Raw genomic sequence first — 13271 nt, forward strand, 5'->3', positions numbered from 1 at the left:
GCCCTTGAACTTGAAGGCGATTGCCTTACACTGTCTCTTGTGCCCGTAACAGGAATCACTGATCATTTGGGTTCACCATCTTGGATTCCTCAGAGCCTTTCCCATCTAGGGGTAAAATGGGAAGCCCTACTTGGATGGGATAGTAGCATAGCATAGTAACAAGTCCCCTGATCCTCCCGCACCCCCCCCCACACTCAAATTCAGCAGCCCCAGCACCATCACCATCACCACCACCCCGGAATTCTAGGCTTATAAGCCAGCTGGGTGTTTATTTTCTACTTTAAAACTTCAAACTAACATGACATTTGTCGTTGTAAAAATGTTCATCGTTTCCCTTGCATTTAAATAAGTGGTTGGCTTATCAGGATATAAAACCAGCTGCCACATTCATTCATCCAGAACCCTTTACACTCAAGGTGAGAGGGGGGGAGCGCAAGAGCTAAAGACTTGGATACTTTTATTGACCATTTTGCCGTCAGGGTGAAATAAAATCTGGTGACCGAAGAAACAACAAAACATTTTAGTGGCCAGTTAGAACAAGGAGAGATACTTTAACAAAAAAGATTCTGGTGTCAAAAAGCACTGTTGCATGGCTCCCTTCCCACCAGTTATTTCTTATTGTGCCCAAGACATTTTCTTAGTAAGTGAAGAGTGTTTCTGTATTTCTTTTAGCTCAACCAGGTGAGGACAGAGTCTTTTCCTTTTCCCTTGATATTGTCAACCCACTGCCATTCTTTCCATCGTCAGCATCAAAAGGCATTTATTGAATAATTCATTCTGCAAGGTACGGGACCCTGAATCCTGAACCACACCATGGGGACACAAATCCTCAGGACTCCCTCCTCTTTTCCTGTTTCTGATATTTTGTTTTTCAAATAGGAATTAGGAGGCAGAGGAGTCGCTCCCTTCACCCATGTAGTGTCCTTCGTTTTGTGTCTCCTTCCTGGTCATCTAATGACACTCAACTGTACTCAGCAATGTCCCAATTTGACCTCCTAGAGGGGGATAAAATACTGAATAGCTGGAGTTTTTTATATTCTTTTTTACTGAGGTAACATCGATTTCAACACTATGATTCAGAGGTATAGATTCACTTCCCTCCAGATGTATGTTACCACCCCACACCCACCACCAAGGCACCCACAGTCCTCTGCCATAGTGTACTTTGCTCCCCACCCCACTCTGGTAGCCTCAATTCTGCAGTCATTTCTAGGGTTTATTTGGTTTTGGATTTGTCTGTGCCTGAGTTTTAATTATCCTCCCTGTAGCATAAATCCCCACCTTATCAGCTGGGGCGGGAAGGCAGGTCTAGCCCAAATGCTACACAGGGCATGGGAGGAGATCCCGGGAACTTATAAGGCCCCCCCTGCGCTGCTGTCCCTCCCCTCAAATGTGAGCTCTGCTGGCCCTGATAATAATGTTTCAGCTCTGTAATAGCCTTCAAGAGCCTCACGTTCAGAGCCACACTCTCCCTGCTGTAATAATTCCTTCTTTCTGTTATTATAGATCTCTTAACATTCTAATAAATTCTCTGTCTCTGATGTACTCTTTTGGCAAAATAACCTTTCATGTTGCATTTCCCTAGCTTGGCAGTGATAGCTGCCTCGCTGTCACAGTAGCCTCTTCTTAAGCTTCCCTAATAACCTTTCCTTGACTGTTGTGGTTCCTCAGGGATGTAACAGCTGTTTCTGTGCTTTTATTTTACATACCAGAGAAGATGCCTTCCCTTGGCAGTTGCATCTCTCTAGGGATACAGGGAGCTTTCCTGTCTTGCAGGCAAGCAGCCCAAAGGGACCTTTGTCATTAAGGGCTACAATGTACGGATGGCCCCCCACCTGCGAAGAGATTCCAAGAAAGAATCCTGCTTTGAACTGACCTCTCAGGATAGGCGCAGCTATGAGGTAGGATGAACCGAGAGGTGGTGAGCCTCATTAGCACTGGCTTTTCATCCCACGTTGCATGTGAGCTGTGGTTGCTGTGCTGGCTTCCGTCCTGTCTTTGTTACCTGTTCATTTCTTACTAAGACCTTCTTTCTTGACATGCCTTCAACTGTGCTATGCCACCCCCTCCCTCCCCCTCTCTGTTGCCACTCTCATCCCAGGCACTGCCTTTGCTTGGCTTCATTCATCCCCTTATCTGTCTCACTCCATAGGTGAGCCTTGTCTGTTGCAGCACACAATCTCATTATTTATTCTGTCTCTAATTTCATGGCTTTGCTTCCCATTCTCTTTACTTGTCAACTGATTATCTTCATTTCCTTCCATGAAATCCAGAAAAAGAAAAATCTGGCTACAGACTAAAAAATAATTTATTTTCCCATACTCATCTTGCTATCTAAAATAATCTTCCTGTGTGTGAAGGCATTGCATATCTCTAGGAGGATTTCTAAGATATTGCTGACAGTGATTACTGAGCATGAACAGTCATAACTGAGAGTCTAGAGAATCTGGGTGGGAGTAAGAAAGACTTATCCTCCATTATGTTCATTTTTATATATTTTCATATAATCTGATATGTAATATATTTATTACTCTTATAAAATCAATTAGAACAATAAAAAATTTCTGACCATAAAAATACAGTGATTTTCAGCAAAAATAATCCTTACATTTGGTATATTGGTCCCTGCTTATTTTTATCTTACTACGATTTTACTAAAACAATTTAGAAAACTTTGGCTAACTTACAAAGAGAAAAATCTGCTAAGGTTAATGTTAGCCATGTGAATAACCCTTTGTTCAACTCTTTCTCAGCATTCATTCCTTTGTGTTTGTACAGTATCTTAAACTTTATTTTGATAAAATAACCTAGGTCTTCATTATGCAATTTCAAAAATTATTTTTAATTTGAAGTAAACTTTCCCAGAGATTCCTTTAAAGATGTGACTAATGTACACACTGGGCATGTTACTAAGTTTTTTTTATTATTCAGATCTGATGGTTTCTCATCCAGATAAAAATTTATATGACAAGTCTAAATCAATTTCCCTAGACATTTCTTATAGAAATGTGCTTTTAAGAAACCAGAAATGACAATGTCGATTAATAAGTATTAAGCAGGAATCCAGGTTTCTTATACAGCACACATCTTTATCTTACCCTAATGGCCAGATAATAAAAATGTTTTTCAGGAACAGTCATTTCAAGTTGATTCATTTAAAATAAAAAATTGCTAAGACTTGATGCTTCACTGGCCTGTTTTGTGAATCAGAATGTAGAGTTTGTTTACTTCTTCTTTTCTTTGGCCCATTGAATTCAAGTCATTACCATGGTCTATGGATTCTTCCTCTACATCCTTTGGATCTTTCCCTTCGTATTTATTCCCACAGCCTTCACAATAGTTAAGTCCCTATCACTTTACCCAGAGGACTAGTTAAATCGCCTCCTAGTTGGTCTTCTGTCTCCAATTTTCCCCTATTCCAGTCCCTCCTATTCACAACTACTGAAAGAATCCCCCACTCCTGTGGCTAAAATTCACAGTGACCTGCCACCGCCTGCATGTCAAACCTGAGCTCTAGTGCCCAGGGCCCTCTCACCATCTCTTCTCTGACCCTCAGCTCCCTAGTGTCACCTGTTACTGTTCTCCAATCAAGCCGATCTCTTCCCCTCCCCATCACTGGCGTTTCTAATCTGTTGCAGCTGGTTTTCCCTATCTGAAATGTCCAACCTCTTTCCACCAGGCACTTTCTACCATTTTTAAAACCGAGAAGAGTATACTTCAACAGCCTCCCCTGGCTCACTCTAGGCACCAGTATATGCTCACGTTGCCTCTTGCTACTGGCAAGTGGGCCTACTCTGTGGTGCTCCCACTTCAAGGGTGTTTGCTGTCTCCATAACTGAGGCATTTGTTCTTTGAATTAGAAATGTTGGTTTGCTTTTTCTTCCCCTCTAAGCTTTTCTTAAATAAATGCCTGATGGATGAATGGGTAATCAAATGAATGCATGCATATGGACATAAATGTCTGGTCTCCATAGCTGTCAACATTGGGTGGGCAAAATTGCTGAAAAAAGAAGTCACTTTGAGTGAGATTTTGACCTTTTTTCTAGTATTAAAGAGGCAAAGAATCCTGAGCTTTCAACTTGACTCTGAAACTTGACTCACAAGTTTCCTCCCTTTAATATTCCTATAGGATTCATGGAAATTTTAGTGAAAGTGATACATTAATTTACTAATTCTTCTCTAGTTTACAGCTACTAATCCAGCTGAAGCCAGAGACTGGGTAGACCAAATAAGTTTCTTGTTAAAGGGTAAGTACCATGATTACAGAAGCAATACGTGAGTGGATTTGAAGTTGAAGGTTGATGTTCTCTTGCATAATATATAATCCACAGGTTTCAATATGTTTTTTTCCTGCCTGGTCTCTCTTCCACCTTCCCTATCACATCCCTCATATTATGACAACAAATAGTATCACGTATGAATTAGAAGATAAAGAAACAGTCAGCCTGGGGATTATACCACTGTAACTCTCTTGCCTCCCTGCAGCCAAGTGGAGTATTGTAATCACCAGAAAAGGAAATTCTGAAAACTAGCTCAGCTCAGCTCAACTCACTGTCTCCTAACCCCTAATATTTTTGAAAGGAAATGTATGATATTAAGCTTGAAGTTATCTTGATGCAATTTAGGTCTCCAAAATCATCTTATTTTAGTCTTAGTAGGAAGTAGAAATCTAAACTCAGATTGACAACCCTCAAGAACCCTGGTCATTAAGAGCAACCCTGGACATTAATATTGTGTCTCAAGACACAATAAAATGCTCCTTGCTTTGGATGGGGAGAGCCCTGCCTGAGGATGCTAAATGACTGCTCTTAGAGTACCCTCTGCTGGCCAGCCTGCAGGTGACAGTGGCCAGGGAAGCCTTGTCTGGGAGTGGCCTGGCAGGTAGGAGTAGCCAACCTTGAGTCTGCCTCAGGGCACCAAGTAACCCTCATATAGCACGGTGGCAGAACCCTGCCTCCACCCAAAGTCAGAAACACCAATTGTTCATGGTGCAAGACCTGAAGCACGTCAACCTAAAACACCAAGTCTTTTCATCTCATTTTTTTATTCTAGGATGAGATTTTATTGTGGATAAAAAGGAGGAAGCACCAGAGCTTTAATTACAAGAATGCCTGTTTTACTCAGTTTATGTCTTTGCTATCACGAAAACAAACTATTGCATCTACCAAGAGCATCACGTATAATAGACTGGAACTAGGCAAACATGAACATTGATGGCGAGACTACAGGGTACACTCTCATCTAGGTGCCTTGGATTTATGCGTGTAATATACCCCTAAGTGTGTAAACCTCAATAAAACTCAAAGCAGCTTTATTGAGCTGTACCCTGTGGTACTTTCAGAATCCCACATTGAAGAAATTATTCATTCCATTTTATTTTAAAACAAACGAAATAATAGCATATGGTCTAAGCCACAAATGTGTCTTTGATCCCTTCCTCATATGAGGTGGCACCAGAATTCAGATGAAAATTGTTACAGAATCTTTATTAAAAGCCTAATCAAGCCAAACAGTTTTATTGTGTTTTGAAATGAACATCCGATGTCTCGTCATCCTCTCCTTCCCCCAGAGGACGTTGGCTGCGCTCGCCCATCCTGCAGAGGCCCCGCAGCAGAGTTTCAGAGAGCACTCTGTACTGCTCGTCAGAGAATGAACCTTCCCAGTCCCCCATTAAAAGAAAAAACCAATCTCCCTCTCCCTCCCCGTGCTCCCCAGTGCGGTAATGGCTTGACAACCTCTATGCAGTGACCCACTTTAAGGTCAGCCAAACTATACAGTTGCAAAAGAACATGGTGACCACATGGCTTAGCCCCTCCATCTGGTCTTGCATTACTGTTATATGTTTCCCTATCCTACTTTCTCTTCCTCTTCCTTTTTACCCACTTTTCCCTTTACATACAAACTTGTCCGAAACTCCACAGAGAAATCTTGGGGAGATCAGCTTCTGAGAGGTCCACTATCCTACAGCAGCCAGCCACCATGGTCCCCCAGCCCCGTGCGGGCTCAGAGCTAAGGCCATCACTCACCCTTCCAGTTTTCTACCTGGCGAGCAGTGCGTGGCATGCTGGCATTTCCCCTTTTGGCTTATTTTCTTCCCTTCACCTCATGTGCTCCTTTTCACACCCATACTTTTCAGGGCTGCTTCATCCTGATCAAGTTTTATTGCAAGGAAGGATTTATGTTGATGGTTTAAACCTGACGCAGTGCTAGTCTGGCCTTTTCTGTAGATTTCCTGCCACCAAGGCCCACATTAGAAATAACAGCACTTAACCTAGTGTTTCGTTTTCTTTTGACATGTTTTATTCTCATCCCTCCTCCTCCTTCTCCCTCTTTACCTCCCTGGCTTATTCTTTTCCTTTCCTCCCTATCTTGACTCAGTCTCATCTTTGCCCTGGCAGATCTGAGTTCCTTCACCATTCCATATGAAGAGGAGGGAGAGGAGGGAGAGGAAGAGGAAGAGACATATGATGATATTGATGGTTTGGACTCCCCAAATTCTGGTTCCCAATGCAGACCCATTATCATGCCTGGGAGTATGGGGCCAAAAGAACCCACAGAGGAAAAAGAAGATGATATTTATGAAGTCTTACCAGGTGAGAAATTTTATCTTCTAACTTCTAACTATCTTTCTGCAGTTTTAGAAATTCTTGACCTGGTGGAAGAATATAACTTTGGAAACTCCAGAAGAAACCAACTCTCTAAAGGAGAGAGCGGGGGAAAGTTTCAGTGGTTTCAGTGGAGCTCCTGTGACCCCCCACTCCAGAAGCTCTCCTCTTCTCTGGGAGCAAAATGAATTGACCAGGGAGTCTTTCATCTGTGCCGTGTGAAGGAATCTATTACATATGTCAACATGTTGATTGTCACTGGTTGAATGTGAGTTTTGGGGTCATCCAAACTCTCTAAGTTTCAACTTTACTGTCTAAAAATTATGAGAATAATGGAAAGTTACCACAAACTTGTGGACATCAAAAGTCTAAAGGAATATGGATAAGTGCAGATGAGCTTTTTCAGTAACCCAGTAAAACCCTGATAGAGCACAACTCATCATTACCTAGTTCAGGTGTGCCACCAGTCAGATCGCATCTCTTAAAGATAAGCTGAGCCAGACTCCTCTACCCACCATGACAGCAGGTCTGCTGTGCAGATTTCTTTCTTTCTAAAGGCATAATTACTGGCTTCTCAAAAAATCAAAACAAAACACCAAAGCCATATCATCCTTACTGCTTGTGCATAGCCTTGTCGTGTGGGGATAACAGCAGCTGCTGAAACAGTGCAGAGCACAGTGGGGGTCAGGCTGTGGAAAATCGGAGCCGGAGCCTTTTAATTGTGAGGTAGTTAGACCACAGGAATGCTGAATCTTCAAGTCCATTCAGAAAGATCGCTCCTGTGGAAATTTGCCAGGAGTTCAGTGCTCTGCTGAGAAATTCAAGTTAAGCCTAAATTTATAGCAATTTAAACCTCAATCCCAGATGAACCCAGGAACTAAGGTGAATCTAACGCTCGGGCCCCTGAAGACAGGGCTGGTTGCTAAAAGCGTCATCAGTAGGCAACTTGCATTTTAAGGCTTCTGAGAAGGCCTAACCCTGTCAAGGCTATAATCACCTGCTCCCTGGGGGAGAAGCCACGTCACTGCTTCCTGAGTGAAGGAGCGGCCTGCGGCCACACATCTCCTTGCTGGAACTTCACCCATCCACCTCAGAGAGCCTTCTCCAGCACTCCCAGCCTCTGCGAGTCCTGACTTCTCCAGCCTTTTTGTTGTGTTTTATTATGCAAATGATATCTTGGTTGAGGTCGAGCCATTTCTTGTGTCTGAAGTTAAAAAAAAAATGATAATTTCCTCAGCAAGTCATCGTCGTTAATGAAGTTTTACAAAAACAGATACAACCAAAGGAAAATAAAATTTCACAGGTGATAAATTTTTCCAATTTCCCTGGCAGAATTCGATAGGATTGTTAAATTAAGAGTGAAGGTGTCTGTTAGAAAGCAACGAGCAGTGATGGGTAATTTTATAGAGTGGAAAATTGAATCAAATTGCTACATTAAAACACAGCTCCTCTGAGAATCTTCCCTTTCACAGTCTGCTCCATTGCAACAGCAGGGTGCAGAAATGGATCTAATTCACAACACTCCCTAAAAGGAGATACACTCCCCAACTTGGCCAGAATCTTCCTAGTGAGGTCACATTCCTCTCACTCCTGCCCAGGCATGGGGAAATATCCTAGTGATGCTCCACTTTGTGTTACACCTGTGGAAGAGTGCCCTGGGAAAACCCCACTGAAGCACTTAGCCTTCTGGAGAGCAAAGAAGGATCTTTTCATCCATCATGCTTAGTTCTCAATGGAGCAAGGGAGGAGGGGACTGATGCTCAGCATCCAAGAGTAAAGGAGAATAAAGGGAAAGGGGCCTTGGAAAACGAGTTTGGGCCCACCTCCTTCGCCCAGGTGGGTCAATGTGTGTCTGGTGACTTCTCAACAACCATCCTTCCTCTGCCTCTTAAATTCCTGCCTTTGACCCTTGTGGCACTGCCCAGGATATGAGGGCTTTCCTCTAAAATTCATGCCAGTTTAAATGTTGGATTGAACTCCAAAGTCATGGAGACTGGTCTGCTTTCTCAAAGAAAGATTCAGCCTACGCTCACAGCAGCTGCCCCTTGGAAGTGAGGAAGTCTGCATAGTAGAACTAGGGTCTCTCTGCAGGTTAGGGAACCGGCAGCTATCTGGCCTAAAAGTTTCCAAAGGACAATGCAATATCCAGCCAACAAGTTCCTTCCCATAAGCCTCTATCCATCTCAGTTGTTAGAGACAATGTGGGAAATACTGGCATTTAATTACTATATGAATATCTGTACAAGTCGCCGTCACCCAGCTCCCCATCCACTCAGAGCACTCAGCACAGAGTGCCCTGGCATATGGTACTAAACGCTCAACAAATGCTGATTATTATTAATTTGGTGGTATTTAAATAGGAAGTGTCATCTCCTCGAAGAATGGGGAGTTGGTAACTAGTTCCCCTCCTCTACCAACGAGACCTGAGATAGTCCAGTTGGACATTTTCATGTATAAGTATAAAGCAGGTGATGTTGAAAATCCTGAGCAGATGGACTGTGGGGCACACCTGCTGCCCAGGCCCATTTTTACCACAAGGACAGGTGCTAGGTAGAGGGAGAGCCAACAGCAACACTGGATTGTGCTAACATTGTATACCCATCAATAGTCAAGTGGACGTGGGACTCTAACATTTGTCTCATTTTTGTGAAGAATATTTACCATTGATGGTTCTGCCAATCCTTCTTCTTTGGGGTAGGTCCTACACACGCCTGACTGTCCCTATGGGACTGGTCACATAAGTGATATCTCCCTTCCAGAATATCATTCCATGGGCTTCCTAGTAGAGAGAAAAGTGCCTGTAACACATACCAAGTCAATACAAAAATGTTTTTTCCTAATCAAAATAATGTATAGATCATCAAATTAAATGCACTCCATGACATTAATCATGGGATAATTAGCATTTGCTACGTGGCTTGCTGGCTTCTTCCCATGAGGAAAAACCAGAGCACTCGAGGTTTTCAGCCAAGACCACAAAAATGCTAGTCCTGGATAATACGGTTTCAAGATTGGTATCCGGTGGGATTTCTGAATATCTGTGTTCAGGGCATATGGGGGCCTTTGATTTTTAAGATCTCATTTGTAGTAGATTAAACTGCAGGAAACTACCACAAAGAAATGCCAAAGCAATATGTGGAAATGAGAGACTTTTCTGAGCCCTCTCTCACCCCTCCCTGAAATTACTTTACAGGCTAACATAGGCCCAGTTTCGTGATTCAAGGTTCCATAAAAGGACAACTTTTATCAGGTTTCTCTGCATCTGGGCCTAAGGCTGGCATCCAGCAAGGTGCCTGAGGCCACTGAAGAGCTGTGACTGGGCCCTTGCAGCGGCCTCGATAGCAAAGGAACCCTGTGATCTCTCTAGAGAGACTTGAGGAGAAAGAACAGGAAGAGGGACAGAAAGGCCTCCCTGGGAATTTTTCTTCACAGTCTGAGGCTGCCCGCACTGCCCTGGAGGATTATTATAGACCGGAAACCAGATTGCCTTATAATAAAACATATAGCTGACTTTTTTTTTTAATTTGAGTCAAATGGAAATAAACAGTCTGTGGAATTAGTTTCCCCCTGTACAGTTGTCCAGACCCACAGGATGGTGGGATGGGGAGGCAGGAGGTTACAGGGGAAATAGTAGTAGGAGATCTAAGGTGGAAAAAAAAGCAAACACCAAAAAATACAAAGTTTATGAAGAAAGCAAATTCCAATTTCATAGAAAAGCAACACTCTAAGGAGGGATCATTATAGAAGCCTGGACACCATCATTAGACCCCCACTTTCCTCCTGCTCACCCCCGCTCACACTGGGGCCCTGGCCACATGGCTGTTTGGGGGGGCACCCCCCCAAACTGTTTGGCCAGCACCCAAGCTAGAATCAGACCATTTCTTCTACCTAGAACATTCCTGCTTTCCCCCCACCTCAGCCAATGAAGCCTCGCTCAAATAGTCTCCTCAATAACACCCTCCCAGATACTCAGTTAGAATTGAACTCTTCCTGCCTTTACCACAATGATTTATTCTCAGGCCTTTCTCCCTCATTTAGTAGGTAGGTACTCAGTTATTATTTGTGAAATTAAACTCTGTACTTTCCAGGTGATGCAGTTAGCACTAAGCGAGTTTAATACCTTGCCCATCGAGACCACACTACAGAGATAGGATGCAAATACCTTGAGGTAACGTGGAGATTGCCAAATGCACAAGAGAGAATTAAATGTGTTGCTTAGCATCTTGCTCATATTTTGCATGTGGTCTGAAGAGGCGCCATGCACCCACAGACACATAACCCACTGGGGTGCTATGGGGTGGTTTCTGTTTGCACTTGGAGTCTGTCTGTATTTCTCTGTCACCAGAGCCCCTTCACATCTGGTTGCACGTTGATTCATTTGGCATTTTTTAACCTTCTGTCACTTTGCTTTGTTTGGGGTAAATGGGTTCTCTCTTTCCAATCTAGTCATGTTTTCTCCGCGTTGGTTTAGCTGATACCAGAGAAGCACTCCAGCAAGGAGCCAGGTGCCAGGAGGAGCTGCTGCTCTCTGCCTCCGAGGTGGAGTCAGTGTCCTGTTCCTTCCAGCCTCTCATTAGTGTCCCTGACATTGTGCCAAGAGTGTTGATTGAAATCAAATCTCTGGATACTGATGCTCATTTGTGATGCCCCATGGTTCTCTCACATGTTCGCACAGCTAACAGAATCCTCCTCAACTGTTTTCCCAATTGAGATGAGATATTTGGGGATCAAGTAGAGCATTTAATGTAATAAGTGGACAGTAATCTTTAGAGGTTAATTTGCTTAAAACCTATGTACGGTTGGGGTCCCACATGCCCTGTAGGAGCAAGAACCATTATAATCTATTACTGTTTAAAGTTGAGCTAGCACATACATTTTAATTCTCTCCTAAATGAAGATGTATTTCATTGTAATGCTAAATGTGATACTAAAATCCCTGATAATTTTCTTATAAAGAAAATTTAACAACCTCTTTAACCCAAAAAAAATTTTTTTTCAAATTAATCTCTTTAAGATGAAAGCCTCACCTTACAGATGAATAAAAATGAGAAATTTGGCAGTTTAGCCCATCCTCTTTTTGTGAACAAAGACTTTTTTTCTGTTGCCGTCATCCGTTTTCTTGACTTTGGCGTGTGAGAGATACCAATCTGATTTCCTTAAAGGCTCCAAGATAAATTGTATGCCCCTCTGTGCGCTGTGCCCTCTGAAGCTGGGAGATGTGCTTTTCACCACCAGCTGTGGAAGACACTTTCCTTCACTATGTGATGCCCACCCCCCCCCATACTCACCCATTCAAAGACCCCAGGGGTACAGCACCCAGTCTTTCACCTCAATTGGCGTCTTTGCTTGCGCCCACTCTCAGCCACCGAGGACAATGTTAGATAGAACAGATGTGGGAAGTGGAGCTTCCCCGTTCACATATATCACTGGAGAGCTTGGTAATAGTGGTGAATGATATACAAGATGTGTGGCCATGTTCAGCTTTCTTTCTAGGTGACTCCACAGGCACAATGGAAAAATCAGAGTATCTGATCTGGAATTGAACTACATAGAACAGATTTTTTTTCCTTCCATTTTTGTATCATGACTAGATTAAGTGCTTTTGTCTGAAAGGATAAAGGAATCAAGTTTTAGTTTTCATTTTTATCATTGCAAATACATTTACATTCTTCTATTTTACAAATGCAAAGAGCAGGCAAGCCACTTTCAATAATTTATTTTAAAATCAATGCTAATGAGGTTATGTCTCGTCAGTGGCCAAGTTTTACAATAAAGTCTGATTTATTTAGAAAAGATCTTTGGTGTAGCTTCCCATCTAATGGTGGTGGGAAGGGGGTGGAGTAGCAGGCACAGTGACCCTCCAACTTCGGATCCAATTTGTAATTCACAGCGGAGATCTGACCCAATTTACATTGATTAGAATTGGGAGGAAGAGACATCTGCACACAGACAGCAGAGGTAGAATAAACCCTCTCTGCAAAAGTGTCTCAGCACAGCAAATTATTGGCCTTTGTGATGGAGTTGTTTGATATCAGCAAAAGAGCCATTCTCTGTCCAAATTATTAGCTATCACTAAATCCAAGGACACACAAACTCTTGATGTGTTCAATCCCATGAAGTTAGTCCCACATCAAAAAGGAAAAAACATCACAGCAACGGAAGGAAGTGGGCAAGTGTTAGGAAGATGGTGTGCAAAAGATGATGCTTAATGTGATTTATTTCAGTGTGATCTATTTCCGATATTTTGTGTCACTCCGCCATTACTCATATTTTTATTCCTGATGATGGTGTCAGGGGAGCACTACAGGTGGTGAGTGGGAAATTCTCTGCTGCTCAGTCACACATGGGGATAGAAGAGTGGTCCTTTTCCAACAGCACCTTGTCAGGCAAGATATATGTATATACAAATATACACACATATATAATCAACACAGGTCACATACTTTTAATGTTGGTAACATGTGACTTATTTCCCCAAAATACCAATCCCTTCATTTTTATTTTTGCAGGGGAACTGTATCATTTCGTGTATGAAACCAATTACTTCTCTACATATTGTTATGCTGTTTCTTCTTACCGATGAGTTTACAGCTTACTTCCCCCAGTCTGACAGATCAGAACTCATATGGCCATATAAATCTTATATTTAGAAAATGGGGGGATGTT

At 42.6% G+C, this 13271-nt stretch overlaps 1 protein-coding gene across 1 annotated transcript in view; it reads left to right on the forward strand.

Moving 5' to 3' along the window:
• SKAP1 (src kinase associated phosphoprotein 1) overlaps positions 1-13271 on the forward strand; it is a 256514-nt gene that overhangs the window by 213725 nt on the left and 29518 nt on the right. The window contains exons 7-9 of the mRNA XM_054689125.1: positions 1777-1901; positions 4184-4247; positions 6399-6593. Of these exons, the coding sequence (XP_054545100.1) occupies positions 1777-1901; positions 4184-4247; positions 6399-6593 (384 nt within the window). The remainder of the gene's footprint in view (positions 1-1776; positions 1902-4183; positions 4248-6398; positions 6594-13271) is intronic.

This window comes from Talpa occidentalis, unplaced genomic scaffold (genome assembly GCF_014898055.3).
Source record: "Talpa occidentalis isolate TD23 unplaced genomic scaffold, MPIMG_talOcc4v2.1 talOcc4.7, whole genome shotgun sequence".
NCBI lineage: Eukaryota > Metazoa > Chordata > Mammalia > Eulipotyphla > Talpidae > Talpa > Talpa occidentalis.